This window comes from Delphinapterus leucas, chromosome 12 (genome assembly GCF_059928025.1).
Source record: "Delphinapterus leucas isolate spDelLeu-1000000601 "Yukka" chromosome 12, BTC_Dleu_Yukka2, whole genome shotgun sequence".
Classification (NCBI taxonomy): Eukaryota; Metazoa; Chordata; class Mammalia; order Artiodactyla; family Monodontidae; genus Delphinapterus; species Delphinapterus leucas.
Window position 1 is genome coordinate 69,902,319 of NC_143140.1, and position 18,708 is coordinate 69,921,026.

At 36.6% G+C, this 18,708-nt stretch overlaps 1 protein-coding gene across 13 annotated transcripts in view; it reads right to left on the reverse strand.

The window, feature by feature from the left end:
- Positions 1-18,708, reverse strand: part of MAP3K5 (mitogen-activated protein kinase kinase kinase 5) — a 210,737-nt gene that overhangs the window by 86,003 nt on the left and 106,026 nt on the right. For all 13 annotated transcript variants that reach the window (XM_089921634.1, XM_022557515.3, XM_089921638.1 and 10 more), the window contains 3 exons: positions 10,099-10,211; positions 4,324-4,483; positions 1,724-1,877 (listed from right to left, as the gene is read on the reverse strand). In XM_089921634.1, coding sequence (XP_089777760.1) covers positions 1,724-1,877; positions 4,324-4,483; positions 10,099-10,211 — 427 coding nt within the window. The remainder of the gene's footprint in view (positions 1-1,723; positions 1,878-4,323; positions 4,484-10,098; positions 10,212-18,708) is intronic.

Consider the following 18,708-nt stretch of genomic DNA (forward strand, 5'->3'; position numbering starts at 1 on the left):
TTCCACTTCTGGGAATTTATCCTACACATATATTTGCACACATGCAAAATGGCAGAGGTACAATGGTGTCTTGTGTTAATTTGCATTTTTTGGCTACCTAGTGAGGTTACTTACCTTTTCATAGGATTTGACCATTTTTCTGTTTCTCTTGCTTATCAGTCTGTAGGAGTTGTTTGTTTGTGTTTGTTTTGTTTTTTTGCATATTCGACAAATTGATCCTTTTGCAGCACTAGTATTAAATATTCTCTCCCTATCTAGCATTTGCCATGTTTATGGTGGACTTTTTTTTAAGGTGAACAAAAACTTGAATTTTTAATGAAACCAAATTGGTCAATGTTTGCCTTTGGGGCTTATAGGTCCCTTTCTGGCTTAAGAAAGCCTCTCTTTCCTGGAGTATATACCTATATTCTCCTAGCTTCTCTCTTATTATTTTCTGGTTTTATTTTTTTATATTCACCTTATGACAGACTAATTCATGTTAAAGTAATTTAAATTAGCTCAGAATAGCTAATATGAGTGGTTTCCTCTCATAGCCAACTTTCTTAGTCCAGCAACAGTTGATTAAATACTTCAGTTCTGTGCTGTCTTCTTTCACTACCACATTTACTACCATCAGAGCACCAGCTAAAGGCAAGCTGCCAGCTCACTCTGAGATAAGTATTTTGCTAGACTACACATTATCTAGGCTAGAAAATAGAGTGAAGTGTTTTAGTTTGAAAGGCTTTTCAACTAAAGATCCTGCTGAGCTTACGGCTTCATCTGGAAGCAAGAGTAAAGGAAGAGAGTTAATGCCAGCGATGGATTTATTTAAATGAAACATTTGATCCTACCAACGAGAACTAGAAAACAAGGTTTTATAAAAAGAATTGAAAAAAAAAATTGAGAGTTGTCACCACCTCTGAGTATGAAAGACTGAGACAAAGAGAGCTCAAAACAGAGAGATTTATGGCATCACTTTGACATGGGAAGAGATCTGTGTACACAGTCAGTTGCCAGTAATTCTTGAATTGGATACTAAAGCTATATTGCTTTGGATGGTATTCCAAGAACTATCAGTATGGGGATGGCACCAGCTGAGATGGACAACATATTTTTAAAGTGTGTGTGTGTGTGTGTGTGTGTGTGTGTGTGTGATACATTTAAATATGTAAATTTGCTAGAGACTAGCCAAAATGAGATGCAGACCAGAACCTATAAGGCATCATTTCCCATCCTCTAAAGCACTGTAAAAAGTGACTGGGGACACTGCATCTAACTCTGACCCACATGGGTAGTAAGTGGTAGTGATGGAGTAACAATGCAGGTGAGCCTGACACTTTTCACCACAATAATGTTGATGATATTGATGTTGACAATGTCAACAAAACTGTAGTACGAATGAAAAACAGCCATTCATCTGGTCTGAAGAGATATCTTGACTTCCTGAGCTAAGAGATAATCTTTTCTTGGGAAAGCACACGTTACAACTTATCAAAGGAAACCAACAAGTTTCATGGAAAACACATGAAAATGTATCTTATTTCTCTGATTGTGAGAAGTTATTTTAAAAAGTAAGCTAAAGCAAACCAATTTGTAGAAAATAAATATATTATCCAGATGACCATCTTCATTTTAGGGCATGAAAACCAGCACATTTATACAGTCACAATCACAAGTGCAAGATGTTCTTTAAATAAAGGAAACAAAACATAAATGTCCTTAGAGTGACGTGAAGAGTACTTACTGGAAACCTAACTACAGTGACATCTGTCTTTGTGGCCTCAACCAGGAAATCCATCCAGAAGTCCACAAGTTCCTGCTTGGCCACGGGCTGTTCTGAAGTCAGTTTCACAAAATGCTTATATATCAAAATCGTCTCTACAATAGACTTGAGGTACCTAAAAAAATCAAAAGATATAAGACATATAATAGGCAAATGTAGAACCACCTGCTCCATCTATCCCAGTCTTACTCTGTAAATGTAATTTAACTATGGCATTAATAATTATGCATGCCAAGTCACTAAACTTTATTATTTGTTATATGTCATGTACTATCACATGTTATCTCACTTAAATCTCACAAAAATTCAGTAAAGTAGGCCATTTTACCTCCATTGTAAAGATGAGGAAACTGAGGTTTAGACAGCTTAAGTAACTTGGACTGAACAATACGCCTACTTAAAACATGACTTTTAAAGTAATGCCTATTCTGTTCAAGAAAGTGGTTAATGCATTTGTTTTAAAATATGCTCCCTTGAGAAAGCTTTTCTAAGTAGACCGATCATAAGGGATATTATTTTGCTCTAAAGTAACTCAGCTCATATGTATTATACAAATATCCTCAAACCTTAAGACAGATGGTGCCTCAAAGGAAAAAGTCAGGAAAAAATGAGGAGCAAGATAATTATATGAGGTAATGGGTAAGCAAGCACTTTGTAAACTATAGACATGGAAGTTAACATTAAGCTAATGGAAACAAAGCATTGTTTTGTGGTTGTTATTACTATTGCATAAAATAATGTCTGTTTTCTTGTCAACAGAGGCCAAGACACCTCAGACCAAAGCTCTTTATCACCATGCTTCAGTCTCCTCTTCGGCCATCATCGGAATGGTCACATAAAGAAATAACCAACTTGACTGCATGTAAACGTGTGCATTTATTGGTTCAGTTATTTTCATGCCATTTGCTGAATGCCTGCCGTCGACATGCTACTGACAGTACAGCCCTGTCCTCAAGCTGCACATGGTGTTGAGGAGACAGAAATGTAACAGGTATTATAGCACCATGAAATAAATGCCCACGGAGCTGTAACTCACAGAGATACGACTAACAAAAGTCATACAGTCAGTATCAATAGAGGTATGACTGAAGAACGACGGAAACACGAAAGAAGAAAATTTCCGGAGATGAAAGAATCACAGTGTATGTAACAGCATCCACCATCGTCTCTCTGGGTGTGGGGAAGGGTTTTAGGCCAGCATGTGATTTATGAGCTGATGTGATTTGCGAGTGTTCCCCAGGTGGAGAAGAGGGCTGGAAGACGATGCTCAGTGTGTGCTGAGACACAATGGCATGACGTCAGAAACTGGCATGTTCAGAGTAAACAGAGAGCAGCATAAACCTAGGGGTGTGACAAGAGCTGAGGTTTAATGACTAAGGGCAAACCTTGTTTGCCACGCCAAGGAGGTGGACTTTATCCCTTAGGCTGTGAGGAGCCATTAAACTACGCTGATTTAAAGATTTCAGTGGAGGGGAAGGGTCAAACATGCATTTTAGAAAGATCACTATGAGAGCAATGCTGGGGAGGATTTGCTAATAAAGGAGATCTGAATGTGAGGAAATGCTTTAAGAAGCCATGAAGGTCTACCATGGTAGGAATTTCCTCAAATGGTCCCTCTGATGAAAAGAAGTCAGTGGCCTGAGCTCTGAGTGCTCTGAGCTTTTCTTGATATCACAGTTAACCTTTAAAAGTCTTTACAGTTAATGGTCAATCATTACATGTGATGCACGATAAAATTAGCATCCAAAAACAGTCCTGGGCTTCCCTGGTGGCGCAGTGGTTGAGAGTCCGCCTGCCGATGCAGGGGACACGGGTTCGTGCCCCGGCCTGGGAAGATCCCACATGCTGCGGAGCGGCTGGGCCCATGAGCCATGGCTGCTGAGCCTGCGCATCCGGAGCCTGTGCTCCGCAACGGGAGAGGCCACAACAGTGAGAGGCCCGTGTACCGCAAAAAAAAAAAAAAAAAAAAAGTCCTAAATGCAGATGGAATTTTGTTTTCATCTCTCCAATTACCACATCCATAGTGATGAGACTTGGGTACATCCCAAGAAAAATTTGGAATTAGAAAAACACACATAATATAGGAAACATCTAAATGTGTCAGTAAACCCTGAGTAAAAAGAAGTGAAAATCAAGAATGAGAATTCCAAAAGTGAGATTAGATCACGAAGGAAACAAAGGGCACATGTTTGGAGCAGAGGCTGGGAAGGCTGAGATGGAAGCTTGTGAATCTGCTTATTAGAGTTGCAGGTGTAAAATTCGAGACCTTTGCATGATTCAAGTGGGTGACACTGCCCAACCTAGGCTAGCAGGTTGGTCAGTGTGATGGAAAAGCTAAGCTTGGTGGCTGGTGGCCATACCTGTGTCCAAAGCCATCAGAACCTACATATAACACATTTTATTTACGAGCATCAATCACTTTTTCCTCTAGATTCTGCATTTTATTCTCTAAGCAAATAAAATCCCCCAATTGTCAGTTCAACAGATTTAACAATTTAGAAACAAGTGATAGGAGCTTTTATCAAAAATAACTGTACGAACACCTAACAATTTACTACTACCATGCAGGTGTCTTCAGTTTAAAAAGCTTTTCAGATGCTTGAATGACTCTCAAGTGGTCATTGGCCAGGACACTTGCTCCCAGGAAAAATCCAACTTCCCAGTAGCTCTGGAGCTTTTCCAAGTTTCCCTTTTTACCAAGAAGGCTACTGAGCTTCACCCCTAGAAGATAAAAAGGAAGAATAACTTTACAACACATGGCAGGCAGGCAGAGCTGACGTTTTATTAAAAAGCAAAACTAAGCTTTCATTCCTCCTTTCAGATTAAAATAGTTTTGTTAAGTTTCTGATTCTAAAAAGGGCTTAAGTTCACTGTAAAAAAAAAAAAAAGCAGACTAATCAGAAAGGTACACAGAAGCAAGTGAAAATTTCCCTCAATTTGAAAACCACAAAATAACTGTCAGTGTCACACTGATGTACATCATTCTAGAATTTTTATATATGCACATATGCATAAATGAAAAGGTGATAACACTCAACCTCTTGCTGTGTAACCTCCTTCTTTCCCTTACTATATCATGGATTCTTTAATTACTTGAAAGGGAAATACACAGAAATTCTATCCATCAGGTGAAGTATAAATGTATACAGTATATATAGTTTACAAGAGTAAAATGCTATAATAATTATGCAAAAACACTTATACACTTACAAAGTTAAAGAAATAAGGAAACTGACAAAAAACACTGTCTTGAATACTGTGGCTTTGTAACAAGGCTTGAAATCAGGTCATGTAAATCCTCCAACTCTGTTCTTTTTTAACATTGTTTTGTTACTTCTGGGTTCTTTGCATTTCATCCTAACTTTTTATCTCTACTCTGCCTTGTATTATTTTTGCATTTGGAAGGATTTGTTTGCTTAAAAAAAATATATCTCCATAGAATTGCCACTAACATCCATAACATATGACAGGAAAGTTACTAAATGTCAGGAAAGTTATCTGAGATTTGGGAGTAAGGTAAAAATGTGGAACATGTCATTTCAATATCATATGGAGGCATAAGGCCACTCTAGGACTGTCCGGGGAAAGTGTAGCTAAGTTCATCTCACTATTTATTAACGATCTTAGAGAAGTTTACCTGTTAACTTGTTTAATATGTTTTTGTTCAGGAGAGATGCAAATAATTTCTGCCTACTTAAACAGTGAATCCCTAAGATTTATAACCTGTTGGACATAAACAAGCTTTTTAAAACAATCAAACTCGGGTATCTGATTCTAACATTTCTTTCTTCAATTATGAATACCCTAGCTTCTTAAATAAACTTTAAACGGGACATAGCCTCTTACTATTTCCATGTTAACTGAATTAAATAGAATAATATTTTATATTTTCTGAGAGTCATAAATTTATCTTTTTTGAAAATTATACTTTAACAAAACAAAACAACCTTTAAAAACCTTTATGCTGGGCTTCCCTGGTGGCGCAGTGGTTGAGAGTCCGCCTGCTGATGCAGGGGACACGGGTTCGTGCCCCAGTCTGGGAAGATCCCACATGCTGCGGAGCAGCTGGGCCCGTGAGCCATGGCCACTGAGCCTGCGCGTCCGGAGCCTGTGCTCCGCAACGGGAGAGGCCACAACAGTGAAAGGCCCGCATACCGCAAAAAAACAAAACAAAGAAAACCCCACAAACTTTATGCTGCTTTTTATCATATAATTCCACTTAAGCCAAGAAACTTCTAGGAAGAAGTCCATCTGGGAATTCTTCACATTTTGAGATGATAAATTAAAAAGAACGGCTTTGCCACCTTAAAATTTCATGAAATGAGAAAAATTACACATGTGTATGCAACAACATCCATGATCTCCTATCTGGACATAAAAAATACAACAAATACAAATGGAAGAAGAAAGTGCAGGGGGAAAATCAGACACTAAAAATATGTGTCTCTATCAACCTCAGTTGAAAATGAATTCTCTCTTTTGTGTCATACTTGGGAACAATGAATGCAGAACTGATCTAGTGCCAAACCATTTAAACATTTAAATAGGGACTATGAAAGTGTTTAATAGTAAAATTACAATATTAGTTTTAAAATAAAATTTCAGGTTTATTCATGCTTCCCAGAAGTTCATTCTATGAGGGTGATATTAACGTTAGCCTTGGCATAAATTTGTCACATGATTGTTACCCTAAGCCATTCAGCGTTCAGACAAAAAATTTTTTTTTTAAATGGCAAATAGTATTTTAGTATATGGATGGGTCATTTTAATTTCCCCAAATGCAGATGGTGGCTGCTTTTTATTACTATAAACATTCTTATACACGTCGCTTTGTGCACTTGTTCAATTACTTCTTTGTAATAAAGTCCTAAACCTGGACTTGTTAGGGACAGAAGATATGCCCATTTTAAGTGCTGATATTACGGACACTATCATGTCCTTTCATCTTTGCCAATATGATGGAGGAAAAAGGAAGCATTGTCTTTTTAAACCACTTATTTCACATTCACCATATCAGGTGGCACACATCCAGCCATCCCACCATTAGGGATGCTGGTTGGATCACTGACAGCTGGATCCCTCGAGGGAATATATACAATGAATTGTATGGGAACGTTTGTTCCTTTGTTATCAACAAGCAATCTGTGGGTGAGCTTTGGTATCATGTAAATATGGCAAATGAAAATTTAAAAAAATAAGCATCTTAATGGTTTTAGTTCTAATTGATGATCCTTGTCAGAATCATTATTTTAATATCACTAGCATTATCAACTTTATCATTCCTTCTACTTTATTAGCTAGCATTCTTTTGAAGAATACATTCTCCTGAAGAATATACAGTTCGTATGTAGCATGTCTTAAGAAGAGCTTTACCTCCTCAACTGGATGAACTATAGTATCCCTTTAAAAGGAAGGGAAAGTACTGAATTTTTTTCCTTATAATTTTCAATTTTCTAAGAATTTGGTCACTTCCATAGATGGCAAGTGAGTTGTTTTGTGGTTGGTAACGCGTTTTGTTTTAGTTTTGATTTCTTTTTCTTGATTATCCTTTTAGACTCATGGATTTTTATATTCAGTAATACAAATTTTATTTTAATAGCTCCCTGAAAATAAGATTCAAATAGTGGTTTGTCTCAATTCCAATCACACTGTTCTTTTATTACATCATCATCTCATAAAGTGTCTCATGGTTGAAAAATTCCACAGAAGATGGGAGAATCATCTTTTATTTAGCTAAAGTTTGAATATTAATTTTAAGGCTTGTGAAGCTGAAAAAAGGATAAAGATGTAAGAAGCGGTTCTGTGTTTTTAAATCCTAGTTCTAAATAGTACAAACATCAGTGATTATTCAAAAACTGGGAAATTAAAACACAGATCATGAAGCAATTAGTCATAACCTCAAACAAACACACAACTAGAATTAAGAGTCTTTGGGCAACAGATTATGACAGCTAAGAACTGTTCTTACATTAGAGTTCTTAAAGTTAAGATGATATGTTTGGAAAGCCTCAGATTTAGTGATCTTCTTATGACATCTTAATCTTGAATTGCTTATCCTTTATGAATAAATCAAATTTCAAAATACATCTAAAGAAAAGATTTTATAAATTAAAGTCTGATTACTATCAGAACTCAGGAACTCAGAATAATTTGTATATTTGCAGGGGACCAATAATAAAAAAAGTGGGAGAAGATATAAATTACTAAAAATTTTGATTAAAAAGAGAATGCAACTTATATTTTTAAATATGCCAGATATGTTATCAATCTTTTTTATTATATACTATTACTAATAAAATTATTATATTAAAATATTCATTTATTTAGTCAAACTATTTTCCTTGAAAATCCCTTTAACTCTATTTTACCATATAAATATTAACTTTAGGTCAACCTATGTTGGTTAGCATAATTTGTGATTGAGTAGAATCTAAATTAGTGAGTTTTAATTGCCTTTTAGTTTTTAAGGACATATAATTTAGAGTGTATATCACAGTATTTTAGAAGCCTAAAACTTAGCTCTTATGGGAACTAAAAATTTATTGTCAAGTCAGATTTTAAGTCTGTGTATGTTTTGCAATTTCCAAAATTAAAAATTCAACTTCAAATGCTTTCAAATGTTTGTTCAACATGTATTATGAATCAGCTCTTCTTGGAAAAAATTGAAGTGTGTTTCCGTTCCATTAATCACAGTTCCTCAAACCTCAGAATGCTGACCATCCTTTTCCTTTCCCCCAGCTTTTGAAAGGTATAATTGACATAGCATTGTGTAAGTTTAAGGTGTACAATGTGTTGATTTGATACACTTATATCTGGCAAAATGACCACACTGTAGCCTTAGCTCACACCTCCAACATGTCATATAATTTCCACTTCTTTTTTGTGGTGAGAACATTTAAGATCTACTGACCATTTTAATCTACGTTTAACTTAAAAGTGAGAATTTAGAATAAGTACATTTCAAACCACTATGTTGCTGCTCTACTTACACATGCAAATCAGTGTCAAATTCTGTGATGATCTGCAGGCTTCAACCTCAGGTTCAAGAACAGAGCAATACAAATCATTTTTAGATCACTGACGCATATGGAGTTTTGGCTAGTGTAGAGTTTTTTAAATAACCTTAGATGCAGAATTTTATTATAATTATAATTTAATTATAATAAAATAATTATATTTATGAAAAGTGTATATTTTACTGATTTCATTTTCCAACTAAAAATATTATTTCAAATAAAACTTTGTGCATTGAATACCATTGCAATCCAGCAGCAACAACCATTGTATCATTCTTTTAGTCTGCGTCTTTTAAAACGTACTTAATACTCAAACTTTACTTGCCTCAAAGATTTCCCAGAACATCATAGAAGGCCATTTTATTAGTCTTTCCCAAATAATGTAAAAAAAAGTCCAGGGCTCATTTTTTCTTGTGACAAATTAAACAAAACATTTCTCCAGTTAAAAATCTTAAAGGAAAAGTTTCTTCTACAATTCATAGCTTAACTAAGATAAATTTTTTTCCTCTACGAAAAATATGGCAAACTATTTCTATGTCTGTAGTAAAAACTCCTGCAAGAGTTGTAAAGGGTCTCTGAAAGAGAGGGGTTAGACACTCGAAAGAGAGCAAAATCTGATTACCTTAGATAGTATTCAATATCTAGAACCTTAAAAAATGTTATCAAAGCCAGAACCAAGGAAATCACACAGAATTTGTTCACTGAGATATCCTAATCTTCAAAAATTCCAAAGAAGGGTCAGCATATGAGACAATGACCACTGATAAAAGGGGAAAAAGCACATTCTATCAATGGCTACAATTCAGAGATGGTCTCTGAGGAGGCCAGTCCACTGCCAAGACTGCCATCTGCTTGACCTGTTGTTCTAGGGGTTTGGGAGGCTCCACCTCCAACAAAACTGAAATCATACGGGCAGGTGTACAAGAAACAGAAACGGGAAATATCAGAGTTTCCTTCCTCCCTTTCTTTCTTTCTTTCTTTCAGCCCCAGGAAAGCAAAATCAATCTAAGATAGGAAACTTCCCTGATGTTCCACAAAACACTACCTTATTTGGCAGTTGAGGGCTGAATGCAGAGCCCATATTTTTAATTAGTTTGAGCTGGAATTAAAAATATCAGGTAAAATAAACTAAAAACTGAATTACAACCCAATGTCAGGATTTTGCACAACAACATGAAACATTAAATAAGGAGATGTAATTTGTTTTTTAGGAAGTCAGGTGGGACAGAAAGCAAAGGGACTATCTATCAAAGATTCTTTTTCTTTGTATCGTTCGGTACAGTTTCTTGATTTCCATGGAAAGCATCAAGCTGTAATTACCAACTTTTCGGAGCTCAAAGGAAGATTCGAACTGGTGCCCAGATGCCAGGAGGAGGACCGCATAATTAATTCCTGACTGTAGTGTTGGCTCAGATTCAAATGCCTTTTTGAACCTATAAAAAACACACACACACACACACAAATGTACAAGTTTACTTTTTCAGTCATGAAAGTTTGAGTTTGCAATAGCTTCTGTTTGCATAACTCCAAGGCCTGAGCAAGTAAAAATATTCCACGGCTTTCACCCCAGAATCTAGTGTGCTATTAGGGTTTAATGCTTAAGTGACTGTATACCCTCACCCTCAGCAACATGGCATTCCCCTCACTTAACTCAGCCTCATCATAGCATCTCCAGTCTTTAAAAAAATCCTCTCTTCAAAGTCTTCCAGAAATGTGAGAGCGTGTGTGTGTGCGCAAACATGTGTAAACAGTGAAAATTTAAAGATAAGAACCCTGTACATATTTTAAGTAGTTTTTAAAAGATTCAAAAATACACAAAGCAAAAAATATATATATATATATATACACACAAAACAATGAGGAAGATCATTTATGTGACATACTGAAACAATCACTTCCATAAGAGTGATATAGAAATGCAGTAAAGAATGTCAGCTGCAGTAAGAAATTAAGGAAAACAGAGATTGTGCCTGTGCATACTAATTTTGGCTCAAAGAGAATGAGAACACTTTTCTGAATATGCATGAAACTGAATATCAACCTTTAAAAACGTTGCACAATTTGAGAAGACTTCAGTGTTTGTACATCCCCTGTATTTTCAAGGTAACACTTCCTAGGTTCCATTCAAGGGTCTCCTCACATACGTCATTTAACAGGCAACAATATTCAATACTATTTCATTTAAGAGCATGAAGAAGAACAAAATTAAAATAAATTCCCTAGTGACTAACAGAAACTGAGGCAAACATGAAAAATGAAATAGCTATTTAAAAAAATCAGGTCAAGGAAAATATAAAGACTAAATACCTAATGAATAACCATTTAACGATACAAAAAAAAAGGATACCTAGGGAAAAACACATTAAAATTCCAAGATAGAGGCATTCTTATTAAAATCATTAACTGTGAAACTGAAAGGTGTGAATTGCCAAAATGGCAGCCAGCACAATAACGTACATTAGAGTATATTCTTGGCTTTTATATACACCTGAAGTTTTCCATAATTTAAAATGGTAAGGTAAACTTCAGAAGAAAAGTACATCTTTTCTGAATATTGAGAATCATGTGCCCTTTTTAAGGGTCTTACTTTTTAAGCAAAACAAGTGTCTCTGAAAGGAAACAAAAACCAAATAACTATTCATCTTAACTAGTTGGCTCGAATAGTTATGTATGTGAAATAAGAAAAAAATATTTCCAACTGCATCACTGTTGCTGATTAAAAAGCATTTTTATCTCTCCAGAAGTACAGGTGTTTCCCAAATCTAAAATGGAAAAAGCATGTACCCAGACTGCTGATATCCAAAGCAGGTCATATCAAGGAAAGACATGATTTGTAAGTCTTAGACTCATATAAGACCCAAAGGTCTTTGTGTTTGTTCAGAGGCAAGTAGGAGGTCCCAGCAAAAAAAGATATAGGAGAAGAGAGGAGTTAATACCTTTCTTTCTACCAATACTTTATAGTTTCCACAAATTCATATCAAGATACATAATATTTTTCAACAAATAAATTCTTTCATTTCTCCTGAAAGAAAAGAACATGGAATAGTTCTCTTCAACATATTCAAAGGAAGATGCAGAAAGCATGATAACACCAAATCAACCAATAAATATTGACTAAGTGCTTCCTATGTGTCAAACTAACCAAAATGAAAAATTGGGCTTATAGCTGTTTTTCTGTTACCATGAACAATACATTTAAGAATATTTTAACCAAAATATAGATGCAATAAATTAATAATTTATACTTTTTATGGCTCACAGAACTCCATAATAATAAGCTGGGTATCAAGGAGAGAGTCTTAAGGAAGTGGAAATTCTCACACACTGTAAAAGTACATTAGTATAGTATTTCTCGGCAGAAATTTGCCAATATCTATCAAAAATTGTAAAATATTAAAAAAAGCAATGCATACCTATTGACACAAGATTTCCATATCTATGGGTTTATACTAAGAAAAAACATTAAATATGTAATCAGAAATTTGGTTACAAGAATATTTGTTACAAAATGAAACAGTACTTCCTAAGTTTCCCACAATATTATAAAATGGAATATGGAATAAAATGTATTCCGAATGTTGGAAAGCTATGTAACTGTTTAAATTAGAAGAACAGTCAATGTCAGGGGAAAACCTGAGTTTCCAGGTAAGATATAATAGTCTACTTGGGAGCCATCACTCCTGCTACGACTAGGTGGGAAAAAGGATACACATCAAAAACATATTTTTATAGATGCTGGAGATCTATGGAAGCAACAGCACAACAAAATCACTGAAATAAAATTCCGAACAGGGAAGTGTCCTACCAAGGAGAGCTGAATTGCTTTTGTCACTATAGGGGCATTTGCTGATTCCAACCATAATATTAAGCATAGGCTTGGCACAGGCAGAGATACTCTACCTATTTGAAACGCTACCAGGGAAAAGAGAAACAAGTGGATTTCCTGATAGTTGCATAGGATGGCATGACAGGGTGAAACCTGGAGGAACCGCAAATGTGCAGCCGGTTTTCTCCACAGGACATTTGTTGAATGCTGGCTATATGAGCAGTTGGGGATGAGGTATGGCTGGAATGGCAGTGAAATATGAAGTCCAGCAGTACTTAGGAGTGAAGTGTTACTTGAGGGAGAGGCTGCAACAAATAGATGGCAATCTCCTCCAAAGTCTGGAGCTGTATAAGAGAATAAGCAGTCAAACTCAAAACCCCAAAGGGCAGTTATAAAATCTTCCACAGTACTTAAGGGATAAGAAGATAGAACCCTGCTTGGCTCTCAATCAAAAGCTGAGGGCGGTCACATCCAGGAAGCAGGAACAAAACAGAGACAGACAGGGTCAAATAAAACTGAAACCCAGGATGGCGGAGTAGAAGGACGTACTCTCACTCCCTCTTGTGAGAACACCAGAATCACAACTAGCTGCTGGACAATCATCTACAGGAAGACACTGGAACTCACCAAAAAAGATACCCCACATCCAAAAACAAAGGAGAAGCCACAATGAGACAGCAGGAGGGGCGCAATCACAGTAAGATCAAATCCCATAACTGCTGGGTGGGTGACTCACAGACTGGAGAACACTTATACCACCGAAGTCCACCCACTGGAGTGAAGGCACCCCAACCTGGGGCTCCAGCAACGGGAAGAGAAATTCCTAGAGAATCAGACTTTGAAGGTTACTGGGATTTGACTGCAGGACTTTGACAGGACTGGGGGAAACAGAGACTCCACTCTTGGAGGGCACACACAAAGTAGTGTGTGCATCGGGACCCAGGGGAAGGAGCAGTGACCCCAGGGGAGACTGAACCAGACCTACATGCTAGTGTTGGAGGGTCTCCTGCAGAGGAGTGGGGTGGCTGTGGCTCACCATGGGGAGAAGAACACTGGCAGCAGAAGGTCTGGGAAGTACTCCTTGGCGTGAGCGCCTCCCCCCCAGAGTGTACCATTAGCCCCATCAAAGAGCCCAGGTAGGCTCCAGTGTTGGGTCGCCTCAGGCCAAACAACCAACAGGGAGAGAACCCAGCCCCACCCATCAGCAGTCAAGCGGATTAAAGTTTTACTGAGCTCTGCCCACCAGAGCAACACCCAGCTCTACCCACCACCAGTCCCTCCCATCAGGAAACTTGCACAAGCCTCTTAGGTAGCCTCATCCACCAGAGGGCAGACAGCAGAAGCAAGAAGAACTACAATCCTGCAGCCTGTGGAACAAAAACCACATTCACAGAAAGATAGACAAGATGAAAAGGCAGAGGGCTATGTATCAGATGAATGAAAAAGATAAAACCCCAGAAAAACAGCTAAATAAAGTGGAGACAGGCAACCTTCCAGAAAAAGAATTCAGAATAATGATAGTGACGATGATCCAGGACCTCGGAAAAAGAATGGAGGCAAAGATTGAGAAGATGCAAGAAATGTTTAACAAAGACCTAGAAGAATTAAAAAACAAACAAACAGAGATGAACAATACAATAACTGAAATGAAAAATACACTAGCAGACTAATTGAGGCAGAAGAACCGATAAGTGACCTGTAAGACAGAACGGTGGAATTCACTGTTGCGGAACAGAATAAAGAAAAAAGAATGAAAAGAAATGAAACAGCCGATGAGACCTCTGGGACAACATTAAATGCAACAACATTCGCATTATAGGGGTCCCAGGAGGAGAACAGAGAGAGGAAGGACCCAAGAAAAAGGTTGAAGAGATTACAGTTGAAAACTTCCCTAACATGGGAAATGAAATAGCCAACCAAGTCCAGGAAGTGCACAGAGTCCCATACAGGATAAACCCAAGGAGAACATACCGAGACACAGAGTAATCAAACTGGGAAAAATTAAAGACAAAGAAAAATTATCGAAACCATCAAGGGAAAAACGACAAATAACATACAAGGGAACTCCCATAAGGTTAACAGCTGATTTCTCAGCAGAAACTCTACAAGCCAGAAGGGAGTGGCATGATATACGTAAAGTGATTAAAGGGAAGAACCTACAACCAAGATTACTCTACCCAGCAAGGATCTCATTCAGATTCGATGGAGATATCAAAAGCTTTACAGACAAGCAAAATCTCAGAGGATTCAGCCCACCAAACCAGCTCTACAGCAAATGCTGAAGGAACTTCTCTCACTGGGAAACACAAGAGAAGAAAAGGACCTACAAAACCAAACCCAAAACAATTTAGAAAATGGTAATAGGAGCATACATATCGATAATTACCTTAAACGTGAATGGATTAAATGCTCCAACCAAAGACACAGGCTTGCTGAATGGATACAAAAACAAGACCCATATATATGCTGTCTACAAGAGACCCACTTCAGACCTAGGGACACATTCAGACTGAAAGGGAGGGGATGGAAAAAGATATTCCATGCAAATGAAAATCAAAAGAAAGCTGGAGTAGCAATACTCATATCAGAAAAAATAGATGTTAAAATAAAGAATGTTGCAAGAGACAAGGAAGGACACTACATAATGATCAAGGGATCAATCCAAGAAGAAGATATAACAATTATAAATATATATGCACCCAACATAGGAGCACCTCAATATATAAGGCAACTGCTAACAGCTATAAAAGAGGAAATTGACAGTAACACAATAATAGTGGGGGACTTTTAACACCTCACTTACACCAATGGACAGATCATCCAAAATGAAAATAAATAAGGAAACAGAAGCTTTAAATGACACAATAAACAGGATAGATTTAATTGATATTTATAGGACATTGCATCCAAAAACAGCAGTTTACACTTTCTTCTTAAGTTCTCACAGAACATTCTCCAGGATAGATCACACCTTGGGTCACAAATCAAGCCTCAGTAAATTTAAGAAAATGGAAATCATATCAAGCATCTTTTCTGACCACAACACTATGAGATTAGAAATGAATAACAGGGAAAAAAACATAAAAAATACAAACACACGGAGGCTAAACAATACGTTACTAAATAACCAAGATCACTGAAGAAATCAAAGAGGAAATCAAAAAATACCTAGAGACAAATGGCAATGAAAACACAACGATCCAAAACCTGTGGGATGCAGCAAAAGCAGTTCTAAGAGGGAAGTTTATAGCTATACAAGCCTACCTCAAGAAACAAGAAAAATCTCAAATAAACAATCTAACCTCACACCTAAAGGAACTAGAGAAAGAAGAACAAACAAAACCCAGTTAGCAGAAGGAAAGAAATCATAAAGATCAGAGCAGAAATAAATGAAATAGAAACAAAGAAAACAATAGCAAAGATGAATAAAACTAAAAACTGGTTCTTTGAGAAGATAAACAAAATTGATAAACCATTAGCCACACTCATCAAGAAAAAGAGGGAGAGGACTCAAATCAATAAAATTACAAATTAAAAAGAAGAAGTTACAACAGACATGGCAGAAATACAAAGCATCCTAAGACTACTATAAGCAACTCTATGCCAATAAAAAGGACAACCTAGAAGAAATGGACAAATTCTTAGAAAGGTATAACCTTCCAAGACTGAACCAGGAAGAAATAGAAAGTATGAACAGACCAATCACAAGTAATGAAATTGAAACTGTGATTAAAAATCTTCCAACAAACAAAAGTCCAGGACCAGATGGCTTCACAGGTGAATACTATAAAACATTTAGAAAAGAGCTAATACCCATCCTTCTCAAATTCTTCCAAAAAAATGTGGAGGAAGGAACACTCCCAAACTCATTCTATGAGGCCACCATTACCCTGATACCAAAAGCAGACAAAGATACTACAAAAAAAGAAAATTACAGACCAATATCACTGATGAATATAGATACAAAAATCCTCAACAAAATACTAGCAAACAGAACCCAACAACACATTAAAAGGATCATAAACCATGATCAAGTGGGATTTATCCCAAGGATGCAAGGATTTTTCAATATATGCAAATCAATCAATGTGATATACCATATTAACAAATATTAACATCATATCAACAGATGCAGAAAAAGCTTTTGACAAAATTCAACACCCATTTTTGATAAAAACTATCCAGAAAGTGAGCATAGAGGGAACCTACCTCAACATAATACAGGCCATATATGACAAACCCACAGCAAACATCATTCTCAATGGTGAAAAACTGAAAGCATTTCCTCTAAGATCAGGAACAGGACAAGGATGTCCACTCTCACCACTATTATTCAACATAGTTTTGGAGGTCCTAGCCACAGCAATCAGGGAAGAAAAAGGAATAAAAGGAATCCAAATTGGAAAAGAAGAAGTAAAACTGTCACTGTTTGCAGATGACATGATAGTATACATAGAGAATCCTAAAGATGCCACCAGAAAACTACTAGAGCTAATCAATGAATTTGATAAAGTTGCAGGATACAAAATAAATGCACAGAAATCTCTTGCATTCCTATACACTAATGATGAAAAATCTGAAAGAGAAATTAAGGAAACACTCTCATGTACCACTGCAACAAAAAGGACAAAATACCTAGGAATAAACCTACCTAGGGAGACAAAAGACCTGTAAGCAGAAAACTGTAAACACTGATGAAAGAAATTAAAGATGATACCAACAGATGGAGAGATATACCACGTTCTTGGATTGGAACAGTCAATATTGTGAAAATGACTATACTACCAAAGCAATCTACAGATTCAATGCAATCCCTTTCAAATTACCAATGGTATTTTTTACAGAACTAGAACAAAAAAATCTTAATATTTGTATGGAGACACAAAAGACCCCAAATAGCCAAAGCAGTCTTGAGGGAAAAAAACGGAGCTGCAGGAATCAGACTCCCTGACTTCAGACTATACTACAAAGCTACAGTAATCAAGACAATATGGTATTGTTACAAAAACAGAAACATAGATCAATGGAACAAGATAGAAAGCCCAGAGATAAACCCACGCACCTATGGTCAAATAATCTATGACAAAGGAGGCAAGGATATATAATGGAGAAAAGACAGTCCCTTCAATAAGTGGTGCTGGGAAAACTGGACAGCTTCATGTAAAAGAATGAAATTAGAACACTCCCTAACACCATACACAAAAATAAACTCAGACCTGAATGTAAGACCGGACACTATAAAACTCTTAGAGGAAAACATAGGAAGTACACTCTTTGACATAAGTCACAGCAAGATCTTTTTTCATCCACCTCCTAGAATAATGGAAATAAAAACAAAAATATACAAATGGGACCTAATAAACTTAAAAGCTTTTGCACAGCAAAGGAAACCACAAACAATACAAAAAGACAACCCTCAGAATGGGAGAAAATATTTGCAAATGAATCAACAGACAAAGGATTAATCTCCAAAATATATAAACAGCTTATGCAGCTCAATATTAAGAAAACAAACAACCCAGTCCAAAAATGGGCAGAAGACCTAAATGGACATTTCTCCAAAGAAGACATAAAAATGGCCAAGAAGCACATGAAAAGCTGCTCAACATCACTAATTATTAGAGAAATGCAAATCAAAACTACAATGACGTATCACCTCACACCAGTTAGAATGAGCATCATCAGAAAATCTACAAGCAACAAATGCTGGATAGGGTGTGGAGAAAAGGGAACCCTCTTGCACTGTTGGTGTAAATGTAAATTGATACAGCCACTATGGAAAGCAGTATGGAGGTTCCTTAAAAAGCTAAAAATCGAACTACCATATGATCCAGCAATCCCACTACTGGGCATATACCCAAAGAAAACCATAATTGAAAAAGACACATGCACCCCAGTGTTCATTGCAGCACTATTTACAATAGCCAGGTCATGGAAGCATCCTAAATGCCTATCGACAGACAAATGGATAATGAAGATGTGGTACCTATATACAATGGAATATTACTCAGCCATAAAAAGGAACAAAATTGGGTCATTTGTTGAGACGTGGATGGATCTAGAGACTGTCATACAGAGTGAAGTAAGTCAGAAAGAGAAAAACA